This window comes from Odocoileus virginianus, chromosome 23, assembly GCF_023699985.2.
Source record: "Odocoileus virginianus isolate 20LAN1187 ecotype Illinois chromosome 23, Ovbor_1.2, whole genome shotgun sequence".
Classification (NCBI taxonomy): Eukaryota; Metazoa; Chordata; class Mammalia; order Artiodactyla; family Cervidae; genus Odocoileus; species Odocoileus virginianus.
In genome coordinates this window covers 23,485,506-23,513,383 of record NC_069696.1, presented here as the reverse complement: position 1 = coordinate 23,513,383, position 27,878 = coordinate 23,485,506, and the positions used below count along the sequence as shown (strand labels likewise).

General features: G+C 36.6%; 1 protein-coding gene across 5 annotated transcripts in view; it reads right to left on the bottom strand.

Moving 5' to 3' along the window:
• PIK3C2G (phosphatidylinositol-4-phosphate 3-kinase catalytic subunit type 2 gamma) overlaps nucleotides 1-27,878 on the bottom strand; it is a 440,932-nt gene that overhangs the window by 361,661 nt on the left and 51,393 nt on the right. For all 5 annotated transcript variants that reach the window (XM_070453682.1, XM_070453686.1, XM_070453683.1 and 2 more), the window contains 2 exons: nucleotides 26,547-26,704; nucleotides 20,780-20,894 (listed from right to left, as the gene is read on the bottom strand). In XM_070453682.1, coding sequence (XP_070309783.1) covers nucleotides 20,780-20,894; nucleotides 26,547-26,704 — 273 coding nt within the window. The remainder of the gene's footprint in view (nucleotides 1-20,779; nucleotides 20,895-26,546; nucleotides 26,705-27,878) is intronic.

Sequence of the window (27,878 nt, the reverse complement as noted above, 5' to 3'; positions counted from 1 at the left end):
TTGCAAATAAAGACACTGAGTTCAACAATCTAAGATCAGAAACTAGAACATAAATATTTGGAGTAAATATAGCTTGCTTGAAGTTTATTTATAGAGTTAAACTTTCTTGTTATAATGTGATATACATGCTTCTTCTTATAAAATAGAGCAGGGGAATTAAGGTGTTCTGCAAACTTTGAGCTAAAAATAAAACATCTCATGGGAAAATAGGACAGGAAGAGACCACTCAAATCAATACAGGTCTACACAGAGTTCATGTGTTTGTGTGCATACACACACAGACACCTTAGTACAGAACACTAGCATGGTCTTAAAAAGACACATTTAATTTCAAAAAAAAAAAAATATATATATATATATGTATATATATATAGTAAAATAGACCTGGCTTTTAAAAATGTCTTTAACTTGGTGAAAGAGAATATATAGAAAACCCTGATGCTGCTGAATATAGAGATGAGGGCAAAATGTACAAAAATTGTGGAGAATTCTTCAATAAGCATTTTCAAGACCGTGAAGTCAAGTTGAGGGGGGAAAAATGCATGTTTTCTGGGTGAATAGTCACAGTCACTGGTACAGTATTGTCACTCTCAGCAGCTTTATGTATATTTCACATTCATCTATTGTTACTTAGCAGAACAAAACATTACAAATATGCCTGAAAAATTTCCCTGTATGTAAAGATGACTTGTCTGAATAAATTAATTCATGTTATAGAGATATGTCATATTGTTGAAGAATTTGGAGAAGGAAACGGCAACCCACTCCAGTATTCTTGCCTGGAGAATCCCGTGGACAGAGGAGCCTAGTGGGCTGTCGTCTATGGGGTCGAACAGAGTTGGATACAACTGAAGTGACTTAGCAGCAGCAGCAGCTAAAGAATTTGTATTTGGTACTTCTTTTGGGGCTATCATGTTTCAAATACTAAACAGTCTTTTTTACATATGTTAACAATAATAAAAACTATTACTGCACTCAGTAGTTGATATAATATTTACATGTTTCTTTCAATAATGAACAAGTTTTATTTAGTATAAGCTCTTTCTTTGGGGAATTGCTTTCCAATGAAGGTGTATGTAGAGTATTCTCACACTGGGGCATTTGTTCTAGTACAGTTACTAGCTAGAATCAAATTCAAGTTTGTATATATTATTTTTATTAATTTTTAAACTCAGCAGTGGCCACAGGACTGGAAAAGGTCAGTTTTCATTCAAATTCCAAAGAAAGGCAATAGCAAAGAATGCTCAAACTACCGCACAATTGCACTCATCTCACATGCTAGTGAAGGAATGCTTAAAATTCTCCAAGCCATGCTTCAGCAATATGTGAACCGTGAACTTCCAGATTTTCAAGCTGGTTTTAGAAAAGGCAGAGGAACCAGAGATCAAATTGCTAACACTTGCTGGATCATTGAAAAAGCAGGAGAGTTCCAGAAAAACATCTACTTCTGCTTTATTGACTATGCCAAAGCCTTTGACTGTGTGGATCACAATAAACTGTGGAAAGTTCTGAAAGAGGTGGGAATACCAGACCACCTGGCCTGTCTCTTGAGAAACCTGTATGCAGGTCAGGAAGCAACAGTTAGAACTGGACATAGAACAACAGACTGGCTCCAAATAGGAAAAGGACTACATCAAGGCTCTATATTGTCACCTTGCTTATTTAACTTACATGCAGAGTAACATGAATAACATGAGAAATGTTGGGCTGGAAGAAGCACAAGCTGGAATCAAGATTGCCGGGAGAAATATCAATAACCTCAGATATGCAGATGACACCACCCTTATGGCAGAAAGTGAGGAGGAACTAAAAAGCCTCTTGATGAAAGTGAAAGAGGAGAGTGAAAAAGTTGGCTTAAAGCTCAACATTCAGGAAACTGAGGTCATGGCATCCACTCCCATCACTTTATGGCAAATAGATGGGGAAACAGTGGCTGACTTTATTTTTTGGGGCTCCAAGATGCAGATGGTGATTGCAGCCATGAAATTAAAAGACGCGTACTCCTTGGAAGGAAAGTTATAACCAACCTAGATAGCATATTAAAAAGCAGAGACATTACTTTGTTAACAAAGGTCCGCCTAGTCAAGGCTATGGTTTTTCTAGTGTTCATGTATGGATGTGAGAGTAGGACTGTAAAGAAAACTGAGCACCGAAAAATTGATGCTTTTGAACTGTGGTATTGGAGAAGACTCTTGAGAGTCCTTTGGACTGCAAGGAGATCCAAACAGTCCATCCTAAAGGAGATCAGTCCTGGGTGTTTATCAGAAGGACTAATATTGAAGCTGAAACTCCAATATTTTGGACACCTGATGTGAAGAGCTTACTCATTTGACAAAAGCCTGATGTTGGGAAAGATTGAAGGCAAGAGAAGAAGGGGATGGCAGAGGATGAGATGGTTAGATGGCATCACCGACTCAATGGACATCAGTTTGGGTAAACTCCAGGAGTAGGTGATGGACACGGAGGCCTGGCGTGCTGCGGTTCATGGGGTCGCAAAGAGTCGGACACCACTGAGCTACTGAACTGAACTGTTTATTAAAGATAGCAACAAAAGTTCATATTAAAATGTTTGGAAGGGTATTTTGAAGGAGATTCAAAACTAAATAGAAGTAACTCAGAATACTGTTAATGGATGGTTTAAGAGAACATGTTTTCCTTACTGTGTGAGAGCTCTCAAAGTGATGACATGTTCTTTCTGTGCTCTGACATGGTTCTGTGATTTTATGAGGAAAGCAAAGTACATAAATGAGAAATGCACTTTATTCTTTTTTTTTTTTTTTGCTCAAAGTAAGTCTAGAAAATTATAATAGACTAAATTATAGTACTATAAGTCTTAGGCTGTCCTGAATGTGCTGAAACTAATCAATTTGTTCAAGTTTGCTAAACAAAACCCTTAATTTTATTGAGAATAAAAAGACTTGTTTTCTCCCCCAGGAATATAGGTAACTGGGCTTTTATTGCTAATGAGTATAATCTATTACCTTAAACTTTATACAATATTACCTAGTCTTTTTTCCCTGGTAATTAACAGTTTTATTTTTATTTGAATTGAAGGCAATTGCAACTTATAATCAAATGTTTAAAGAATAAATTAATACTAATTGTAATGGAACTAGCTAAAACATTTTTAAAATAGACATTTTTTTAAGATTATTTAAAAATTTTACTTAGATTTAATTTTTGAAGAGGACTTTCTTAATTTCATCAAAGGAATTCAGCATTTTGTTTCCTAGGAGAGGTCAGAAGAGAGAAAAGGGACTCCATAGTAGATAACCGGATCAGACTAATGAATGCTAGTGATGAATCAAGAGGTAGATATTATTTCTTAATTTGATTTAAAACTATGTATGGCAGTTTCAAGGTAAGACTTTTAATTAATTAACATTAGCTTTCTTCTTTTCTTATGTCTTTTTAGTACTCTGAGTTTTTGAACTCAAGAGTCAGTTAAATAGTAAAGAAAAGTTTTGCTTTATTTTGTTTAAATCAAAGATTGAAAAGTTGGCCATAACTGCAAGCAGTAGGCCCAAACATAATTTCAAGGAAGACTGTTCACTTTCTCCTTATGTGGCATTTGTGGTTCACTATTGACAATGCAGTCATGATTTACTTAACAGAAACTTTTAGGTGCAGTAAATTATGTTTTTTCACACAGAAGCTCATAAGGAAAATTGTTTTTAAGTTGAATTAGAAAGCAAGAGAGCAAGACTTTTGAGAAAAGAAATTGCTCAAATCACAGGAGTAAGAAACAAAAACCTGCACTCTTCAATTGGCAGGTTTTTAGATAATAAAGGAAAAATGATGAAGTAATGTTATACTTCATATATTATTGAAATATGTCCATGTCTCTGTATCTATCTTATCTATATGTGTATCTAAACTTCACATGAAGTTTATAGGTGAAGGTATAACAAGGTTTACTATCTGCAGAAACTGCAGAAACTTTACTATAAAGCAGAAACAGGAACAGTCTAGGAAACAGTCTTTCTGTCCCTAGGTCTTTTATCTGTGCTGTAACTCACAGAAAAGACAAGATGTTATAGTCCCTGACCTCAGTACTGCCACTGCATAAGTCCCAGAGGTTCTGTCTACTGGATAAGATCATGAGCAATAGGGAAATGAGATTACCAAGACACTCCTACTGTGGTAGTTAACTTGTGGGCAAAAACCAGGAATGTAATGGAAGATGCTAATATTTTTATTATTTTTCTGTTTAATTTATTCTGACTTTAATTAGCTCATCCAGTCTCCATACTTCATATTGCTCACAACTTTATTTTACACTACCAACAGCCTATGTTACAATTGATAAAATTCCAATGCTTTCATTTGCTCTTTGCTCCTAATTTAAAAACTTTGTGAGGCAGTTTTTTAGGAGTATATGATACTTGATGCAACTCTCTTTGATGTTAACTGAAGTACCTGATAAGAATAGCATGATAGCCACGTGTAAGAGGTCAGGAGCCATCTCATTTTGAGAAGAGTTCTGGAGTTAGTAGAGTGAGTTACTGGATTCTTGAAAGTGTTTTATAGAGAGAAGGAGTGCCAGAGCAAGATTCAACAGAGTGAAAATGAAATACTTTAATTGACAGGAAGAGTTTGTCATATACTAGGTTATGAGAAGTGGTAAGTGGCTGTAAAAATAAGATAGTTGACTTATTAAAAGGGGAATTGTGACTTTCTAGGAAAATTATCTTCATTTTTCAATATGTTATGAAGTATAACATTTTGTTTTATTGATTAAATTCAGTATTTGTGCAAGACACTGGTTTTACAAATATGTACTTTAGGTTGTGGTCCTAAGATGGCAGAGGGATAGGATGGGGAGACCACTTTCTCTGCCACAAATTCATCAAAAGATCATTTGAACGCTGAGGAAATTTCACAAAACAACATCTGAATGCTGGCAGAGGACACCAGGCACCCGGAAAGGCAGCCCATTGTCTTCGAAAGGAGCTAGGACAAAATATAAAAGATAAAAAGACAAAAGAGCTAGGGATGGAGACCTGTCCCGGAGGAGGGAGTCCTGAAGGAGAGAAGTTTCAAAAACACCAGGAATCGCTCTCACTGGTGGGTCTGTAAGGAGTTTTGGACTCTCAGAGGGCAACATAACCAGGAGGGAAAAAGCAAACAAATAAACAAAAACCACAGATTATGCACCTAACTGCAACTCCCAGTGGAGAAGTAGCCCAGACAATCGCATCCGCCACCAGCAAGCGGGGTCTGAAGAGGGAGGCACGGGCTCCATTGCGTAGGGTTAAGGACCAGGCCTGAATACCCTGAGCACAATCTGAGGGAGCTAACGTGAGATAGCAAGCCAAACTGTGGGATAGCGAGAGAGAGAGAGAGAGAGAGAGAGAGAGAGAGAGAGAGAGACACACAGAGAAAGAGAGAGAGAACTTTTCCGTGAAAAGCTCTAACCTAAGGCACTGCTGGGAGGCTCACAGAACAAAAGACTGAGCGAATTCCAGAGGAGAACTAGTGGGCTGCAGGCTGGCCCATCCCCCGCCAGAGGCAGAGAGGAAGGCGGGTGACAGCCAGAGCTGGAAGGCGAGGGGCAATCTCCACCCCAGAGACAACATCCTCTACCAAACTGCGAGCAGGCTCCCAGTGGCTAAGCAAGTCTTACTGGTATCCTGGACAGTTGACATCCACCAGGAGGGCCACAGCCAGAGATCAGCTCCCCAGAGAGAGACACATGGCACACCTGAGATGGTGCTCCTGCTGTGCACCCAGGAAACTGAGCGGCTGGGACCAGGGAGGTTATAAGACGCACCGCCCACCTGGGGAGAGTGTGCTCACCAAACCCCTGGTCACCTGAGCTGCTCAGACCTGGGAAGGGCACAAAACTCAGCCCCAACTGAGTCTGTGCCTTTGTGGAGTACCCGAGAACCTGAACCTGAGCAGCTTAGACCTGGGAAGTGTACACAACCCAGGGCCCAGTTTAGACAGTTCCCCTGCAGAGCAACCTGGAGCCTGAGCAGTGTAGAGCAGGAAAGCACACATGCCGTGAGCGGGGGCAAATCCAGTGTGGCCGAGACACTGTGAGCACTCCCCACACATGCCAGTGATATTTGTTTGCAGTGTTCCTCCCTCCCAACAGCACAACAGAACAAGTGAACCTAAATAAGTGACCACTTTCACCCCCTTGTGTCAGGGTGGAAATTAGAAACTGAAGAGACTTGCAAACAGAGGAGGCCTAAATAAACAAAGAAGAGGGAACTGCTTTGGAAGTGACAGGTGCAACAGATTAAAACCTTGTAGTTAGCACTGACTATATTGGAAGGGGCCTATAGACTTTGAGAAGTATAAGCTGGAGCAAGGAACTATCTGAAACTGAACTGATCCCACACTGCCCTCAACAGCTCCAGAGAAATTCCTAGATATATTTTACTACTATCATTAAAAAGAAATTTTTTTTTTAATTTTAAGTGCTTTATTACTCCTTTAGTTTTATAACCTACTATTACCTTGAAAAAAAAAAAAGATCTTATTTTTAAAGCAAATTTCATACATTTTAAAAATAATTTTTGTGATTTTTAAAAAAATATTGTATTTTTGAGAGTCTAAACTCTAGATTTTTAATCTTTGCCTTTTGGTATTTGTTATCAATTTTGTACCTTTAAGAATCCAATCTTCAGTAGCCATTTTTACTTAGGAGTGTGATTACTGGCTTGATTGCCCTCTCCCTCTTTTGACTCTTCTTTTTTTCCCCCACATCACCTCTATCTCCTCCCTCTACCCAACTCTGTGAATCTCTTTGCGTATTCCAGGCTGTGGAGAACACTTAGGGAAATGATTACTGACTAGATCAGTTTCCATCCTTTTGATTCCTCCTCTTCTCCTCCTGGTCACCTCTATCTCCTTCCTCCTTCTTCTCTTCTCTGTGTAACTCTGTGAACCTCTCTGGGTGTTCCAGGCTGTGGAGAACACTTAGGGAACTGATTACTGACTAGATTGCCTCTCCCCTTTTGATTCCCCCTCTTCTCCTCCTGGTCACTTCTATCTCCCTCCTCCCTCTTCTCTTCATATAACTCTGCAAATCTCTCTGGGTGCCCCTCACTGTGGAGAACCTTTTCTCCATCATCCATTAGATATTTTATCATCAGTGTGGTATGGATGGAGAAGTCTTGAGGCTACTGTAAGAATAAGACTGAAAACCAGAGGCAGGAGGCTTAAATCCAAAACATGAGAACACCAGGAAACTCCTGACTCCAGGGAACATTAATCGAAAAGAGCTCAGCCAAAAGCCTCCCTACCTACACCGAAACCAAGCTTCACCAAGAGACAACAAGTTTCAGAGAAAGACATACCAAGCTAATTCTCCAACAACACAGGAACCTAAGCCTAAGCATTAAAATACAGGCGGCCAAAAGTCACACCAAACCCACAGACACCTCAAAACTCACTACTGGACACTTTATTGCACTCCAGAGAGAAGAGATCCAGCTCCACCCACTAGAACCGCTGCAACCTTCCCTAATCAGGAGACCTTGATAAGCCACTTGTCCAACCCCACCCACGGGGAAGAACCTCCACAATAAAGAGGAACCACAAACTTCCAGCATACAGAAAGGCCATCCCAAACACAGCAATCTAAACAAGATGAAAAGGCAGAGAAATATTCAGCAGGTAAAGGAATCTGATAAATGCCCACCAAACCAAACAAAAGAAGAGGAGATAGGGGGTATAACTGAAAAAGACTTCAGAATAATGATAGTAAAAATGATCCAAAATCTTGAAAACAAAATGTAGTTACAGATAAATAGTCTGGAGACAAAGATTGAGAAGATGTAAGAAAAGTTTAACAAGGACCTAGAAGAAATGGAAAAGAGTCAATCAATAACTGAGACCAAAAACACTCTGGAGGGAACCAACAGTAGAATAATGAAGGCAGAAGATAGGATAAGTGAGGTGGAATACAGAATGGTAGAAATAAATGAAGCAGAGGGGAAAAAGAAAAAAAGAATTAAAAGAAATGAGGAAAACCTCAGAGACCTCTGGAGCAATGTCAAATGCCCCAACATTCAAATCATAGGAGTCTCAGAAGAAGAAGACAAAAAGAAAGGCCTTAAGGAGATAATAGTTGAAAACTTCCCTAAAATGGGGAAGGAAATAGCCACCCAAGTCCAAGAAATCCAGAGAGTCCCAAACAGGATAAACCCAAGGCAACACACCCCAAGACACATATTAATCAAATTAACAAAGATCAAACACAAAGAACAAATATCAAAAGCAGCAAGGGGGAAAAAAAAACAAACAACATACAAGGGGATACCCATAAGGATATCAGTTGATCTTTCAATAGAAACTCTTCAGGCCAGAAGGGAATGGCAGGACATACTTAAAGTGATGAAAGAAAAAAAAACCTACAACCCAGATTACTGTACCCAGCAAGGTTCTCATTCAAATACGAAGGAGAAATCAAAAGCTTTACAGACAGGCAAAAGCTGAGAAAATTCAGTACCACCAAACCAGCTCTTCAACAAATGCTGAAAGATCTTCTCTAGGCAGGAAACACAGAAAAGGTGTATAAACTTGAACCCAAAACAACAAAGTAAATGGCAATGGGATCATACTTATCAATAATTACCTTAAATATAAATGGCTTGAATGCCCCAATCAAAAGACAAAAGACTGGCTGAATGGGTACAAAAACAAGACCCCTATATTTGCTGTCTACAAGCTGCTGCTGCTAAGTCACTTCAGTAGTGTCCAACTCTATGTGACCCCATAGACGTCAGCCCACCAGGCTCTCCCATCCCTGGGATTCTCCAGGCAAGAACACTGGAGTGGGTTGCCATTTCCTTCTCCAATGCATGAAAGTGGAAAGGGAAAGTGAAGTTGCTTAGTTGTGTCTGACTCTTAGCGACCCCATGGACCACAGCCTACCAGGCTCCTCCATCCAGGGAATTCTCCAGGCAAGAGTACCTGAGTGGGGTGCCATTGCCTTCCCCGATGCTGTCTACAAGAGACCACCTTAAAACAAGGTACACATACAGACTGAAACTGAAGGGCTAGAAAAAGATATTTCACACAAATGGAGACCAAAAGAAAGCAAGAGTAGCAATATTCATCAGAGAAGGCAATGGCACTCCACTCCAATACTCTTTTGCCTGGAAAATCCCATGGATGGAGGAGCCTGGTAGGCTTCAGTCCATGGGATCGCTAAGAGTCAGACAACTGAGTGACTTCATTTTCACTTCTCACTTTCATGCAGTGGAGAAGGAAATGGCAACCCACTCCAGTGTTCTTGCCTGGAGAATCCCAGGGATGGGTGAGCCTGGTGGGCTGCAGTCTATGGGGTCGCAGAGTCAGACACAACTGAAGTAACTTAGCGGCAGCAGCAATACTCATATCATATAAAATAGACTTTGAAATAAAGGCTGTGAAGAGAGACAAAGAAGGACACCACATAATGATCAAAGGATCAATCCAAGAAGAAGATATAACAATTATAAATTTATATGCACTCAACATAGGAGCACCACAATATATAAGGCAAATGCTAACAAGTATGAAAGGGGAAACTAACAGTAACACAACAATAGTGGGAGACTTTAATACCCCACTCACACCTATGGATAGATGAACTAAACAGAAAATTAGCAAGGAAACACAAACTTTAAATGATATAATGCACCAGTTAGATCTAATTGATATCTATAGGACATTTCACCCAAAACAATGAATTTCACCTTTTTCTCAAGTGCACGAGGAACCTTCTCCAGGATAGATCAGATCCTGGGCCATAAATCTAGCCTTGATAAATTCAAAAAAGTTGAAATCATTCCAAGTATCTTTTCTGATCATGATACAGTAAGATTAGATGTTAACTACAGGAAAAAAAAATATTAAAAATTCAAACATATGCAGGCTAAACAACACACTTCTGAATAACCAACAAATCACAGAAGAAATAAAAAAAGAAATAAAAATATGCATAGAAGTGAGTGAAAATGAAAACAAAGCAACCTATGGGATTCAGTAAAAGCAATGCTAAGGGGAAGGTTCAGGGCAATACAAGGTTACCTCAAGAAATGAGAGAAAAGTCAAATAACTAACCTAACTCTACACCTAAAGCAACTAGAAAAAGAAAAAATGAAGAAGGGTTAACAGAAAGAAAGAAATCATAAAAATTAGGGCAGAAATAAATGAAAAAGAAACAAAGGAGAAGATAAATAAAATAGACAAACCATTAGCCAGACTCATCAAGAAAAAAAGAGGGAAGAACCAAATCAACAAAATTAAAAATGAAATCACAACAGACAACACAGAAATGCAAAGGATCATAAGAGACTACTATCACCAACTATATGCCAATAAAATGGACAACTTGGAAGAAATGGATAAATTCTTAGAAAAGTATAACATTCAAAAACTGAACCAGGAAGAAATAGAAAACCTTAACAGACCCATCACAGTCACAGAAATTTAAACTATAATCAGAAATCTTCCAGCAAACAAAAGCCCAGGATGAAACGGCTTCACAGCTGAATTCTACCAAAAATTTAGAGAAGGGCTAACACCTAGCCTACTCAAACTCTTCCAGAAAATTGCAGAGGAAGGGAAACTGCCAAACTCATCTATGAGGACACCATCACCCTAATACCAAAACCAGACAATGATGTCACAAAAAAAGAAAACTACAGGCCATCACTGATGAACATAGATGCAAAAATCCTTAACCAAAATGCTAGCAAACAGAATCCAACAACATATTTAAAAGATCATACATTGTCATCAAAGACCAAGTGGGCTTTATCCCAGGGATGCAAGTGTTCTTCAATATTCACAAATCAATGAATGTGATACACCATATTAACAAATTGAAAGATAAAACCATATGATTATCTCAATAGATGCAGAAAAAGCCTTTGACAAAATTCAACATCCATTTGTGATTAAAAAAACCCTCCAGAATGCATGAATAGAGGGAACATACCTCAACATAATAAAAGCCATATATGATAAACCCACAGCAAACATTATCCTCAATGGTGAAAATTTGAAAGCATTTCCTCTAAAATCAGGAACAAGACAAGGGTGCCCCCTCTAACCACTATGATTCAACATAGTTTTGGAAGTTTTAGCCACAGAAATCAGAGACTAAAAAGAAATAAAAGGAATCCAGATTGGAAAAGAAGTAAAACTCTCACTGTTTGCAGATGACATGATTCTCTACATGGAAAACCCTAAAGACTCCACCAGAAAATTACTAGAGCTAATCAAAGAATATAGTAAGTTGCAGGATATAAAATTAACACAGAGATCCCTTGCATTCCTATACACTAACAATGAGAAAACAGAAAGAGAAATTAAGGAAACAATTCCATTCACCATTGCAACGAAAAGAATAACATGCTTAGGAATAAATCTACCTAAAGAAACAAAAGACCTATTTGTAGAAAACTAGAAAACACTGATAAAATAAATCAAAGATGACACAAATAGGTGGAGAAATATGCCATGTTCATGGATCAGAAGAATCAATATAGTGAAAAATGAGTGTACGACCCAAAGCAATATCTAGATTCAATGCAATCCCTATCAAGCTACCAATGGTATTTTTCAGAGAACTAGAAGAAATAATTTCACAATTTGTATGGAAATACAAAACCCTTGAATAGACAAAGCAATCTTGAGAAAGAAGAATGGACCTGGAGGAATCAACCTGCCTGACTGCAGGCTATACTACAAAGCTACAGTCATCAAGACAGTATGGTACTGGCACAAAGACAGAAACATAGATCAATGGATCAAAATAGAAAGCCCAGAGATAAATCCACGCACCTATGGACACCTTATCTTTGACAAAGGAGGCAAGAATATACAATGGAGAAAAGATTATCCCTTCAACAAGTGGTGCTGGGAAAATTGGTCAACCACTTATAAAAGAATGAAACTAGAACACTTTCTAACACCATACACAAAAATAAACTCAAAATGGATTAAAGATCTAAATGTAAGACCAGAAACTATAAAACTCCTAGAGGAAAACATAGGCAAAACACTCTCTGACATAAATCACAGCAGGATCCTCTATGACCCACCTCCCAGAATATTGGAAATAAAAGCAAAAATAAACAAATGGGACCTAATTAAAATTAAAAGCTTTTGCACAACAAAGGAAACTATAATCAAGGTGAAAAGACAGCCCTCAGAATGGGAGAAAGTAATAGCAAATGAAGCATCTGACAAAGAATTAATCTCAAAAATATACAAACAGCTCAGTTCTAGAAAAATAAACAACCCAATTAAAAAATGGGCCAAAGAACTAAAGAGACATTTCTCCAAAGAAGACATACAGATGGCTAACAAACACATGAAAAGATGCTAAACATCACTCATTATCAGAGAAATGCAAAGCAAAACCACTTCACGCTAGTCAGAATGACTGCTATCTAAAAGTCTACAAACAATAAATGCTGGAGAGGGTGTGCAGGAAAGGGAACCGTCTTACACTGTTGGTGGGAATGCAAACTAGTATAGCCACTATAGAGAACAGTGTGGAGGTTTCTTAAAAAACTGGAAATAGAACTGCTATACAACCCAGCAATCCCACTGCTGGACATACACACCAAGGAAACCAGAATTGAAAGAGACACATGTACCCCAATGTTCATCGCAGCACTGTTTACAATAGCTAGGACATGGAAGCAACCTAAATGTCCATTGACAGATGAATGGATAAGAAAGCTGTGTTACACATACACAATGGAATATTACTCAGTCATCAAAAAGAATACATTTGAATCAGTTCTAATGAGGTGGATGAAACTGGAGCTTATATACAGAGTGAAGTAAGTCAGAAAGAAAAACACCAACACAGTATACTAAGAAATATATATGGAATTTAGAAAGATAGTAACAATGACCCTATATGTGAGACAGCAAAAGAGACACAGATGTAAGGAACAGTCTTGAACTCTTGTTAGAGAAGGTGAGGGTGGGATGATTTGAGAGAATAGCATTGAATCATGTATATTATTATATGTGAAACAGATCGCCAGCCCAGGTTTGATGCATGAGACAGGGTGCTCAGGACTGGTGCACTGGGCTGACCCTGAGGAATGGGATGTGAAGGGAGGTGGGAGGGAGGTTCAAGATGGGGAACACATGTACACCCCTGGCTGATTCATGTCAATGTATGGCAAAAATCACTACAATATTGTAATTAGCCTCCAATTAAAATAAATAAATAAATTAAAAATGAATGAAAAAAGAAATAATAATCTAAAAAAATGTGTACTTTATTTTTCATTGAGTCAAAAGTCTTAGTTTGCTAATATCCCAGGCCTCGAGAGTCCCTTGGACTGCAAGGGGATCCAACCAGTCTATCCTAAAGGAAATCACTTCTGGGTGTTCATTTGGAAGGACTGAGGTTGAAGCTGAAACTCCAGTACTTTGGCCACCTGATGTGAAGAGCTGACTCATTTGAAAAGATCCTGCTGCTGGGAAAGATTGAGGGGAGGAGGAGAAGGGGACAACAGAAGACGAGATGGTTGGATGGTATCCCCAACTCAATGGACATGAGTTTGAGTAAACCCTGGAAGTTGGTGATAGACAGGGAGGCCTGGCGTGCTGTGATTCATGGGGTTGTAAAGAGTCGGACATGACTGAGTGACTGAACTGAACTAATATCTTGTAACTTGAAACAAAAACCATGAGCCATTAGTGTGAGCATCACTCAGAAATCTGTTAAAAGTGAAGTCTCTTCCCTTGACCAAGAAATTCAGAATCTGTTTTTAAAAACATCCTCAGATAACTCATATGCACATTGAAGTTTGAGGACACTTTTAATATATCAATGTAAAGGTAAAATTATATGTAATTTGTGTCTATCTTATATATTTACATCCCCTGCCTTTTCAGAATTTTATTACTTTACTTTGGTAAAGACAGATTAGTTCAATAAAATAGCGAAATATGACTTAAGGAGGAAATGTTATAAAAGTAATAGATTAAAAAAAAAAAACAGACTGCCAAAAAAAAAAAAAAAAAGTAATAGATAATCACAAAAATACTATTAGTAAAGTTGGGAAAAAATATCCTTACCATTGACATTTAATATTGACCAAAATTTTAAATCAATTTTTGAAAATTTGCTTGGTTCATCAAGTAATTACTTATTTTTTTTTTATGACTATTTTAATAGACTGATATTCCATCTGGAAGAAACCAAGAAGTTTAAATTTTGAGGATTTGCCTTATCTAATCCAAACCAGATGAGAAACTGCAAAAGTAGCAACTAAATATAATTTGCCACTATCTTCACAAAGCAGATTAAGAAACAGAGATCTGATAAATTAAGGGGAGTTTAAAATAAAAAATCTTTTGACCACACCAAAAAAAAAAAATCTTTTGACATCATTTTACAACAGTAATAGTAGGATTTGGGGGGAAGGAATACATTTTTATTTTTCAGTTTATTATAACAACCATACAATACTTTTAATTTATTTAGAACTGTGCTTAGAGCTCAAGACAATCCATATGTAATGAAAGGACTAGTAGAAGCTTAATAAAATTTTACATTTTGAATTAAAGATTGCTAAAATATAATCCTACATCTAATTTTTAAAGTAGAAAAATATATTAAAGACTCAGTTTTTAAAAGGAAAAAAAATTGAAATTAAAGGAGGTTAACTCATTTTGCCAAATTAGGGGTGATAGTTACCAAGAGTGGGAAGGATTTGTTTTCATATTATTTATTTGCTTAAACAGACTCAAGATTTCAAAAAGGGAGTTCATTTTTATCTAATTGGAAATTTGGAAATGACAGTTAAAGTCCACTTTTAGTGATTTTGATTTGCCTTTATTTTAGTCGAAGCATTTCGAAGCATATCCTGATTAGAGAAACTGAAATATTGTGCATATGTCAGAAAATGAGTGTTCAGTAAGTTATGTATCTTCTCCTTGAGTTTGACCAAAATACTCTATGTTGAATTATAAACTCATGTTTAGTGGGTTGTTTACCACTAGCGCCACCTGGGAAGCCACATATGGTCATTATTCATAATGATATGTTATTCTGGAAGTTTTGTTTTCAAGTGGACCTTTGTCATGAAAGGAAGCTTTGTAACTGAATGGGAAGACAGGACTTCAAGGTCAGAGAGACCTGTGCCATCCTGACTTTGCTGCTTATGATTTTATGAACTTCAGGGAGTCAAGTTAATTTCTTTTAGCCTCATTTCCCCCATGTTAAAATGGGAATAATCATGCTTTTCTTATATGGGAACAGATGGTATTATATGTGAAAATTTTATTAATTGCTCATAAGAGGCTTTTAAAAATATTCATTTATTTATTTTAGAGGTTTGGCTGTGTTGGGCCTTTTTTTGTTGTGTGGGCTTTTCTCTAGTTATGGAGAGCAGGGGGCTACTGTCTAGTTGTGGCACACAGACTTTTCATTATGGTGGCTTCTCTTGTTGTGGAGCACGGACTCTAGGATGCATGGTTTCCAGTAGTTGTGGCTCATGGGCTCAGCAGTTATGGCTCATGGGCTCTAGAGCACAGGCTCAGTAGTTGTGTCACATGGACTTAGTTGCTCCATGGTGTGTGGGATCTTCCTTGACCAGGGATCGAACCCCATATCTCCTGCGCTGAGAGCAGATTCTTTACCTCACTGAGTCACAAGGGAAGATCCATTAGAGGCTTTTATAAGTAGATTTTCTTCTTGTTTTTATTGTTATAATTATTCTCATTTCGATGCAACTTCCTTAAGCATCCCTGCTTTTATCTGAGATTCAGTTTTTCAAATGCATAGTTATCTTTCTGGCTATTATTTTTTTTTCATTTAATATTCATTTGAGCTTCTGTTGGTCTTTCTGGGAAGGGAAGGCATTGCTCACCTTTTCTCTTGTCTTGTTTTTTATGTGTATGATTTTTTTTTTTTAGTTGAAGGATAATTATAATATTGTATTGGTTTCTGCCATACATTGACATGGATCAACCATAGGTATATTCATCTGTCTTCTTGATCTGTTCCCATGCTCTCACAACACCTTACAACTGATACATTTTCTGCCTTCAGTGTTTCCCTCTTCATTGGTTCTTTCCCTTCATCTTATGAATATTTTCAATATCTCTCTTATCCACATTCCCCAAATATCCAGACTGGTTCTCCTCAGCATCTAAAAGCCCATTTTCCTCTAGGCTTTTATCACCATACATTATTTCTGAGAGAGTAGTCTGCTTGAGTTTCTTTTTAACACCTTCCTTTCTCCTAGATCATTGCAATCTTGCTTTTTTCTCCTCCATTTTATGAAACCTGTTCTGATTTGAATCAACTAATTTCTTAATTGATAAACTTAATGATGATTTATCAATCCTCATCTAATTTATTTCCAGTATGATGCTGTATTTACTTCTTAATTCAAATTTCTCTTTCCTTTCGTGAAAGGCAAGTTTTCCAAAGTATTGTACAATTTAAATGGCTTTTTTTCCTCCAATTTCCTTTTTCTGCTCCTCTTCTTTCTTTCATCTTTTGTATATTAATGTTCTCAAGATCCTTTCTTTTGTCACTTTCCTTACACAGTTGCATGTATCTCTAAAATTTCCATTCCCTGTTAGTGCCAATGATTCCTTAATCCATGCCAGATTTCCCTAAATTTGAGCTGTTCTCTCAATATCAGATGCCCCTTGGCATTCATATACTCAGTAAGTTTCTAACTTGATTAATTATTTTATACCCTACAGAATGTCACTCACCATCTGGCTCTACAAGGATTGAGTCACTAGCCACTGCAGTCACTGACCTCCACACCCTGAAAGGAGTTCAGGGAAGAGATAGGAAGGAGGCACTCTGTGCTCTAAGAAAACTGGCAGAACTGGCTTTCAGATAGTTAGGTATTTTCAGGAGAAATTTTATGAACACAATTTCTTGCATCTTCCCATACGTAGGTATATACTGAAGTCTTAAAGATATATCTCTGCCTCTTGAATAGCAATAGTCTTCCACCAAGATGTGTGTTCGATTGCATGCCTCCCTTCTCCAAGATCATGTATAAACTAATCTCATCTTAACTCTTCAGAGCAGTTCCTCCAAGCTAGCTGAGAGGCTGCCTGTTGGCTACAGTACCTGTGTGCATGCTCAGTCATTCAGTCATGTCAGACTCTTTGTGACTCCATGGACTGTAACCCACCATGGAATTTTCCAGGCAAGAATACTGGACTGGGTTGCTATTCACTTCTCCAGGGGCTCTTCCTGACCCAGGGATCGAATCCATGTCTCCTGCTTGGCAAGCAGATTCTTAACCACTGCACCACCTGGGAAGCCCATAGCCCCTCCCCACCCCCCCAAATACTGTAACTCACAGCTCTCACATTGTGTGTTTGTATTTCAATCATCACACATTTACTTGCCAAGTTCCATTAATTCCACCGTTTTAATACGCTAGGGATTTAATACTTCCTGTTTAGCCCCACTGCTACTACTTTAGGTTAAACTCTGTCATCTTTCATATGTTTTTCTATCTCCAGTTTCCAACCCTCATTTAAGCATATGTTATTATTAATACGATCACTTAAATACTTCTCCCAGACTCCAGAATAATTTGTTTCCTTAATCTCCTGATAGCAAAAAAGACATGTCTATTGGTTGATGTTTTGTAAGTAAAAAAAGAATAAATATTATCTTTATTGTAGTTCTTTTTCAAGGAATAGCTACTCTAGCATTTTAGTGCACAAGATCTCATTTACTGTATAGGATTACATTTTCATATGTAGGATTTCTATTTATTTTCCAAATAGTAGTATACTTATTTTAACTAATATTAATATATTAAAATAAGGTTATATATTGAAAATATGGTCAATATATTGAAAACATATCTTTTCACCCTTAAAAAGTATGATATGTGTGTATGTTAGTCACACAGTTGTGTATGATTCTTTGCGACTCCATGAACTGTAGCTCGCCAGGCTCCTCTGTCCATGGAATTCTCCAGTCAAGAATACTGGAGTGGAATGCCATTCCCTTTTCCAAGGGATCTTCCCAACCCCGGGATTGAACCTGGGTGTCCCACATTGTGAACAGATGCTTTACCATCTGAGCCATCAGGGATATACATGTTTTCATATCAAGATTTATGATACTGTATTTTCTATTAATTTATAAATTAATATAATGAAATTATTATGTATAATGAAACTGTATATAATGAAATTATCTTATCACTGTTGTTGAATACTGATGAAGATTTAGGATTTTTTTATTAATATTAGAAATTATTCTATGGTGAATGTAGTATTTTGTAACTCTTTTTTGTATAATTATGATTGTTTCTTTAGAAATATTTGTAGAAGCAGAATTTCTGGAACACATATGTTTTTGACACATTTCTATAGATGTCTGACACATTTTTGACAAAATTTCCTATAGAGCATGCTCTGTTTAAATTCCCAGCAGCTTTTTCGATTTTGTCCACTTTTCCCACTGAATTTCATCATAATAAATATTTTAACAACTTGTAAGCCAAAGATGGCATCTCATTGTTTTAACTGCATGTTTGTCCTTAAACACTTTACTTTCTTGTTCACTGAATTTCCAGTCACATTCTTAGCTTTTTTTTTAATCTTAATAATTACTTCTTTAAAAATTTATGCACATTTTATATATTCCAAAGCTGTTATCATTTTGTCATACAGTACTGATTTCGTTCCTCAGTATTTACCCTTTAAATACAAATTAATCATTGACTTTCTTTTGCACCATTTCCTTATTCTTGCTGTTAATCCATGTCTCTTTTGACTTGCAGGTAGTTGGTATATACAAAAACTAATAGTGCCTTCACAAAAAGACTTTGTAATAACTAATTACATAGTTTTATGAATTCCTTAGTCAAGGAAGAAGGCAATGATTATATTTTAAGTCATGTTTGTATCTCAATGATAAACCAAATCACTTGCACACCTGTATGCCCAGTAGGTGTTGAATTGGAGTACTGTAATTCCTGCACACCTATCCTGTAGACCCCTGAAAAACTGCAAATATTTTCTACCCCATGCTCCAGCATGAAGAACCATTAGCTATTTTCTGGGTCTTACTCAAGAGCTTTTTTAATGTTGTTTTATAGTTAAGAGCACAGAGTCAGACACGACTGAAGTGACATAGCAGCAGTAGCATAGTTAAGAGCCAAGGTTATGCAGGTAGCCAGTCCTGAGTTTGAGTCCAGGCTTGACCCTACCAACTTCCTAGTTGTGTAACCTTGATGAAAGTCTCAGATTGCCCATCTGTAAAATGGATCATTATGGTATCTATCTCTTTGATATGTTATGAGACTTAGATGTTTACCCAATTTGAGACAGGGGCATAATTAGCACTTGATAAATGATGACTATTATTTTAATATTATCATTACAATAAAAATTAGTTAAGTACTTCAGATGAATTGTAATACTGTATCTGTTAGAGTTTGAATTATTATTACTTATTGCATCATTAACTTATTACATGTTACCTGTGTTCCCTCTACAGAGAAATAAGAACAGATATCCAAGTCTTTAAGGATATATTTTTAAGATAAATTATGTTGGAATACATGAAAAAAATTTGAATGAAATACATATTCCTTTAGCTATTAGAAAGATTAGTAATGAGTATTCTGCTTATTAAAGTAGTCATATCAGTCCTGATAGGCTATTATTCTTAAATAGTAAGCAAATTCCAGATATGTACATATCCTTCAATTTTGATTAGATAATAACTAACTCTAATTAACCTACACTAATACTTGGCAACTTTCCTATCTTAATAAACCCAGGTAAGTGAATTTTAAAAAAATAGTATAAAAACTTTTAAAAAATCTATTAATATATTATTATGTTTATATTAATAAGAAAAAAAGAATAAAATGATTTTGCTATAACTGGGAACAAAGAAAGGAGACTAATCAGTCTTAAAAATCATTTGCAGTTAACATTGCACAATAAAGGAAAATCACCCACAAGATATTTTCAAGCATATTCATGGTGGAATAGCAAAGACAAGTGACAATGGGTGTCTCAAAAGAAATACATTTTTACTTCCATAAGACTGTTTTCAATCTTTAGGTACTGATAGAAACACAATGAGGAAATATAAATACCAGAAGAGAAATAACATGATAGCAGGAGAGAAATATTAGTATTTCCTTTCTTAAGTTTGTGTTATATTTTCAAGTTTTGTCTTTAGGGAATTTTAGGACAATAGTTATTGTGGTACATTAAGAAGAGTTTAAGTTTTTTTTTTTCTATCAAATAAGTATATACATAAGAATAGACTTTTCTAATTATTTTACTGAGCTCCCTGAATAAAGAACTGAAGAAAGTATTTTAAAACTTAGTCTTTTATGAAAATATTATAATTGTCATACTCATACACTCTGTGATTTTGAAATGTATTTAAACAACATGCTAATATTGTTCTGAGTCAAAAAACTTACTTATTGCAAAATAATTTATTGTTTAAATTGTGATCAATCCTACTAAGCTTTGTCACAAGTAAGATAACTTGAGTTGCCCAAGATTTTCTTGATTTCAGAACTGAAAGTCCCATGTCTGGGGAGCAGCCTCAGTCTGAACAGACTGAGATGGTCACCCTAGTTACAGGTCACTTAAATATACAAAATACAAAATCAAGCCAAGAATAAGACTGTTAGTATGACACAAAATTTTAAATTCACCTTAAAGTGAGCAAAATTGATTATGAATAGAGTATTTTCACAGTCTGATAAAAGCAAAGAAATGCTGCTTAATATAGATTAACAATGATCAAAATTTACCTTAATAAGATACTTACTTTTGTAAAAATTCTTCATGGCCACATATACTTAAAAGATGATCTCTGGGGAATAACTGGTCATTTGTGCAAAAATGTGGAATTTCTGCAATTAGGTCTTTGACAAGATAATTAGCTAAAAATAAGATTGAATAAAAGATGTTAATAAGAGCTCATTATATATTGGTTAAGTAAAATATTTTGAGCACAAAAAATGATGCACGCATTATGAACTGTTATAACTATCTTTATCAAGAGGAATTAAAATGAGATACATCACACTTACTGGTCTGATTATATGTGGAGCTTTTTTTTTAAGTATTCTTTGCATTTTCTTTGATCACTCTATCTTCATATAATCGAACAGAGCTAGGTATTTCATTTCTCATTCTGAAATCTTTGGTAACGGTAGCTTCTGCATTAAAAAAAAGTGTTCAACTGTGGTCATCCTTAGAGATTTGAGAGATGCCAAAGAGATATACAGAGTGAATGCTAGGTGGCAAGCCAGGAGCCTAATCCAAATATGGCAGCTTCCAAAGCTGGTGCTCTTAATAATTCTGAGTCTTTACATCTGATCGTTCTTCCTTTCCTGTGCAGATCACCTCAGATTCTGTCTTGGATAGCATTATAATAACCTGGAAGGACATTGATCTTTTTCTTCACCTTCCCTAGGACTCAAAAGTGTCAGCGTATTATAGGGTAAAAACCCTTTGCCATCTCATATTTACATTCTACAATATCCCCCCATAATGACACACATATACTGTTTAATTATGTTTGCCTATGAAATATTTTCTATTTATAGATGATAAAGAGGGATTCATTATCATATATGATAATAGTTAGAAATTATGGACAGAGGAACCTGTTGGGGTACAATCCATGGGACCACAGAGAGTTGGATATGACTGAGAGGCCAAGCACACAGCCAAAAATGCTTTCAATGTGATCTTCAATGAAAGTAGGTACAACGGATTGTATTGATGATCCTTATTGAAGATTTGAACAGCATACTGCAAATCCTCAATTGCACTTAGTCAAGTTGAGTTTTGCTTATAATTATATGTTTCCATTGATGTGACTTCTTTTACCGCCAAACCATTGGAAAAGATTTTTGTCACAGACTGGCTAGCAAAACATAGTATAAGTGGTATTATTGAACTTGCCATGAAGGAAAAAAGGAAGCATATAATGCTGGATTTAAAAGTGTGTATTTTATGGGAGATCAAATTGTTATCAATAAAATGGTTAGAGAAACAAACGGTAGTGATCATCAGGGAATTAGAGATTACAGAAATTCCCTGACATAGGAGAGAGTATCTTATATGTGCTATTGCTTGGTAATATTGACTGAAATATTATGAATTGCAGCTAAAATAAAATATAGCCACAGGCAAAATCAAGACTGGAAAGGCTTTGGAAAGAAGGGGAGAGCATTGCCAGTGTAAAATGGCAGGGAAATATCTCCAAAGACTCCAGTTTATTTTAATTAATTTGACTTTCCCATTTCCAAGACTGTATTGCCTATGCTATTTTGTAGTGTGTATGAATTCATTATTTCACTACAGTTAATTGTTGCAGCTTACATGAAGGACACCATAAGCTAGTTTCTAGCTGTTTCTCCTCTTCTGTGCTTTGGTGTCATGTCTTCTGCTACTCTTTGGATGTCTCATTATCACTTCAAATTCAGCATGTCTATATCTGAAATTACCATTTCTCTCCTTGAAGCCAAACAGTTAAGTTTCTGTAAGTTAAACTTTTCATCCATATGGTAAGCCAACAAGTACCATGGTTTATTTTAAGTAGATTTTATACCTGTATCTTCAATTTGGCAGCTAATATTATCCTTTTTCCAGTTTCTCATAGTTGCCAACTTCATACAACCCTTCTCAATCTGTTGACCATATTGCCTACCATATTGAAAAGGCGAAGACCCATTCGTGATTCTTTAAATTATGCTACTTTGCAGCTTAAATCTAGTGTTTATGCATCCTTCTTGATCCCTTTACATCTCTTTTGACATAAAAAAGTATCACTGTTGTTTTGCTTAGTGCTAAGTCATGTCCGATTCTTTGCGACCCCATGGACTGCAGCACACCAGGCTTCCCTGTCCTTCACTATCTCCTGGAGTTTGCTCAGACTCATGCCCATTGAGTCAGTGATGCCATTCAACTATCTCATCTTCTGTCATCCCCCTCTTCTTCTACCCTCAATCTTTCCAGCATCGGGGTCTTTTCCAGTAGCTGGAGTATCCTTGCTTTTTATTAAATCTAACTTCTTCACATATGATTCTTCCATCACTGGTTTGCTGTTCCATCAATTTAAAGCCCTTCTCTTATATATATGTAGTATTCCCCACTCTAAAGATGCTTTTGTCTTTTCTTTAAAATGTTCTTTTTCTGTTTAATATTCCAATAAAATCACTCCTTTTCCATTATATTCCCTTAAGGATAGTATCTTATTTATTTATTTAATTTTTACCTTCTCATTACTGCCAAATTTCTCTAGAGTACATAACTTCTGATAATAGTTCTCAATTACTCTTTAATCTTTGCAAACTGATTTCTACCATTTTACAGGTCACAAATGACTCCCTAATACAATTCCAACTATGTGTCATCTAAATCTAGACAGTGAAGACACTGGCTTTAGAATAATCTTGGAGTTGGAAAAAAGGACAGGGAATCTTCTTCACTGAAGTGATAGCTGAAGTTTGTAGAAGCAGAGAAGACCTTGTTCAAAACACCTGCTCCTCCAGAAGGATTCTATTTTCTCACTCTGGGGGAAACAGTTCTCTTTGGATGAGAACCTTTCACCGTCTCCTCCTCTTTCTGTCTAGATTTCGTTATTCCTTAAGTTTCTAGCAACAGCTTCTGTCTTTTATTGGTCATTCTTGAAATGCTCTTCAGAATTTTATTCTTTAGAGTACATCTATATTATTAGTAAAGCATTAATATAAAGTAGCAAAGGGATCACAGTTTTGGCCTAAAAATTAATTTAAGATGAAAACATTTGAAATCTTATCTGTACTTTTCTTATCTGAATAAAGCGATGCCTCATAATACAGGTGGTATTAATTTCCTTCTGAGAGAGCTTCCTGCAAATTCCAGAAAGGAGACAGACCACACACCCACTAGCATAAAAAGATGTATAATGATTGTTTTTTCTAGCTGAAGCTTTACACACCTCCTACTGCACACATTTTTATGTTATGCTGTTATATAAATGTTTACCTCTGAGTTTCAGCAGGTCACTCATTAATGAATAGCCCCTGCATGCCTGTGTAAAGAAACCTTGTCTTTTGTCCTGTTAATCTGTCTATTGTCAATTATATCACAGTCCTAATCCCACTTCAAATTTAAATTGGCAAAGGAGAAGTTTTTCTCCTAAGAGTAGCATACACTACTCTGTATATTTTCATAAATGTGTCTTGTCTCCCCCTCTACTTTTTCTCCCTTCTCCTAATCCGTCCCTTCCTCCTCCTCCTTCTTGTAAACACTCTTAGTATCTTTGAGGCCACAGACATCCTCTTTACCACTGTACATCTCTAACACTTAACACAATGACCTAATCACTTTACTGAAACTTCTTGTAAAAGTCAAAAGTGGCCTCTGGCTTGCCAAATCCAATATTGGAAATTAAATATTATAAACTGGAAGATCAGGAGTGGTCTCCTTAGTTCATAATTCTTTCTTCTTCTCCAGCAACTGAAGTCAACGTTACTTTATGAAGTCAACTTTATGATATCTGAGTATCATTCTGGTAGGATCAAGGTGCAACAGCACTGACCTTGGCTGTCCAATCAGAACCCTGCTTTCAGAAACTGGGACATGGATCTGAAAGCAGCTCTTTTGCCCCTTTTCTCTTTGCTCATTTCTGTTCCCCTGTAACCTTGAAAGAACCTAATTAACCTGTTGATTCTTTTCTGAGATAAAAAGAAGTAAGATGAAGAATTAAGTAGTTAAAGAATGATTAGTTCTCTAGAGCAACACCCCACCCCACCTTAGCGATCCTGCAGACATGTCCCACAGGCAAGATAACATCTGAAGGGAGAGAGTCAGTCAACCTCCACAGAACAGAGAAAAATGCAGAACCCAGCCTTCTGCCTCCATGATTCACTGAGATTCTTCCCCCACTTGTTTCCCTTTAAAAACTGTCAGGGCTGAGCAGAATCTTCGGAGTGGCCTTGGGGCATGAGTCCATCTTCTCCACAGATGGCTGGCTTTTCTGATTAAAGCACCTTTAATAATTCCTCCTGATTATTGATTTTTAGCAGTGGGCAGCCAAACCTGAGTTTGGTAACAGATCCAACAGACTGAACTTTCTTTAGAGATTGAACTTTCTTTAGAGATTGAACTTTCTTAAGGTGGCTGGCCAAGGAACATTTAAGCTTGAGCCTGGCTTTCCATGTGTTTCAGAAAAGTAAGGGAAATGAGTCAGCAGAAAGTAAGAGAAACATAAGAAACAATTATACAGAGAGGAGACAAGGTGAGAGACATACAGGAATTTTGGACTGCTTGTACATCAGAGTTTTCTTCCCAAATGTTTTCTGAATTCCTACTCCTAAATTCTAAAGAAATACCTGTAATCCTTAAAAAAATTTTTTTAACTTACATCAGCAGGAGTTGGTTTCTGTTAGTTTTAAAGCAGATGATCCTAATGCCCCTACGTAATATTATTATGTTTATAGTCATCTGTACTAACTTGGAGCATTAACTAGAGTAAGAAAGAAAAAAAAAAAAAAAAACCCAACAAAATCTAGTAGTCATAATGAAACTACAGTCCATGGGGCTACAAAGAGTCAGACATAACTGAGAGACGAATACTTCTACTTCAATTAAAAAATTGAAATCAACCTTGAATATTCATCAGAAGGACTGATGCTGAAGTTGAAGCTCCAGTAACTTTGGCCATCTGATGTGAAGAGCCAAAAAGACCCTGATACTGGGAAAGATTGAAGACAGGAGGAGAAGGGGACAACCGAGGATGAGATGGTTTGATGGCATCACTGATTCAATGGATATGAGTTTGAGCAAACTGCAGGAGATAGTGAAGGACAGGGAAGCCTGATGTGTCACCATCCATGGGGTCGCAGAGTCAGACATGACTTAGCAACCGAACAAGAATTTGTCAAGGAACAGCAGTTGATAGGTAGAAACTTAGTAGCAACAAATGTTGTTTGAAGAAAAAAAATGTTTTGCAAAAAGGTTGACTGTAACAGTGAAATAAATATTAAACAATTTAAAGAGATTCTAAAGCTTTAGAGAAGTAAGAATCATCTGGTGAGTTTGATAAGATAGATACCTGGGATCTATCTGCAGAGACTGATTCAGTAGATCTGCTAACTATGCTGGACTGACAGGACCATTATAGTTCTTACTCTGAAGATACAGGCTGTGTATCAATGTCTATTCCATCTCCCAGTTTATTTACTTTTGAATAAAACAGTTGTTTCTAAAGGATAAGAACAGCCATTTCCACTTACATATAGCCTTTCTCTAGAATCTTTTTGAAATTCAGCTTTTATTTTTAATATGCTAAAAACTTGCTATACTTGCTATTTCATAGCAGGAAAATAAGGTGTCCTGGGGTGAGCTATGGAGAGAGCTCTTTGAAACAATAGCTAAACAAATGTTAAAAGATTTCCAGCTGTTTTCCTGTTACTTCACTTCAGGGCAAAATACTAGCTAATACTGCTTCTTTTAATGACTTCAGACTGTGGGCTCAAGGTTAGGCAGCTCATACCAGCTTTAGGTAGATTTTTATACTTATTTGCAAGATTACTTACCACATGGGATAAAATGAAGTCCTTGTGTTGAGTTATCAGTAAAAATATTTATATTAAACTTAGTATTAGAAAAGAGCTTATATGGAAATGCTGTAGTTGGGCTCCAAATCTTCCCAGAATTGGAATCCATGTCAGTGGCATGATATGTTTCTCTTATTCTGAAAAATATATGTGAAAAAGTACTTAGGACAAGATTTTAAGAAACTTCTTGCAGGGTTTGCAATAGAAGATTTAACATAGGAAAGTAGCCAGCAGCTGATTCATGGTACAGTGCTGTTAGCTAGCTAGATTGGTAAAGATTACAGTTAAACCAAAAACAACTGTAAATGTCTGGTCTTTAAGTTTTCTCTGGTGCATCTCATTTGAAGCAATTAGAAATAAATTGTCCAGCTAAAACAAGATAGGAGCAGTTGCTATTGCTGCCTTCTCTCCCACAAATGTACACACACACTATATTGCATTCCTTTTTGTATCCCACCAGACACACACACACTATGATATATTCATTTTTGTATCCCACCATCACCCAACACATTCCATGAACATGAAATGGGTTCCACAAATGTTTCTAAATGCTTTATTGAATGGAAAACTTTTTGCCAGTGCACAACTACACAGCCAGCCAAGCAGACTTGGAAAAGGAATTTTGTGACATTATAGAGAGAAATTTCATTAGACCTGCCTGATGGCTAATGCCTGACAATCCTATGGGGGATAATACCGTTTGCCAGATTTCTAAGAGAAAAGATTTTTCTTGCCTGGCAACAACTCAGTCAGTGAGAGGCTGTCACAAGTCAGCCAATGAAAAGCCACTATACTGGGAAACTCCCTTTGTCTCTGATGGATTTTTGTAATAGCCCCTCCCAACTTCCCCTTCTCCTTTATGAAAGTTTTCCTCTCCTTTGCTTTACTGGGACTTGCCTGTGGTTTTCCATAATTACATGTCCCAAATTGTAATTTTTTGCTTCTCCCAAATAAACCCATTTTGCTGATGAAAAAGGAATACATTGTCATTTATACAATATGAAAATTCACCCTGAACAGTGACTGTTGCTTCATTGACATTTCCTCTGAAGCTTGAACTCGTGCCTTTCTCAAGCCAGAAGTCACTCATTTATTTATTCATTGATGGTTAAATTCTCTTGTTTGTGTCACATTGGTAAGTACAATTCTTGGCAGCTCATTTTCTTTAAAATTTGGATTTTACACAAATATTTGGATTTTACATAAATAATTGAGCCCAGAAGTCATTTGTACATTCTGCACAATTACTTGCTGTGTCAGAGTCAGAGAATTGCAAAAGAGTTTCTCCTTGGAGCCAGGAGCCTTGAG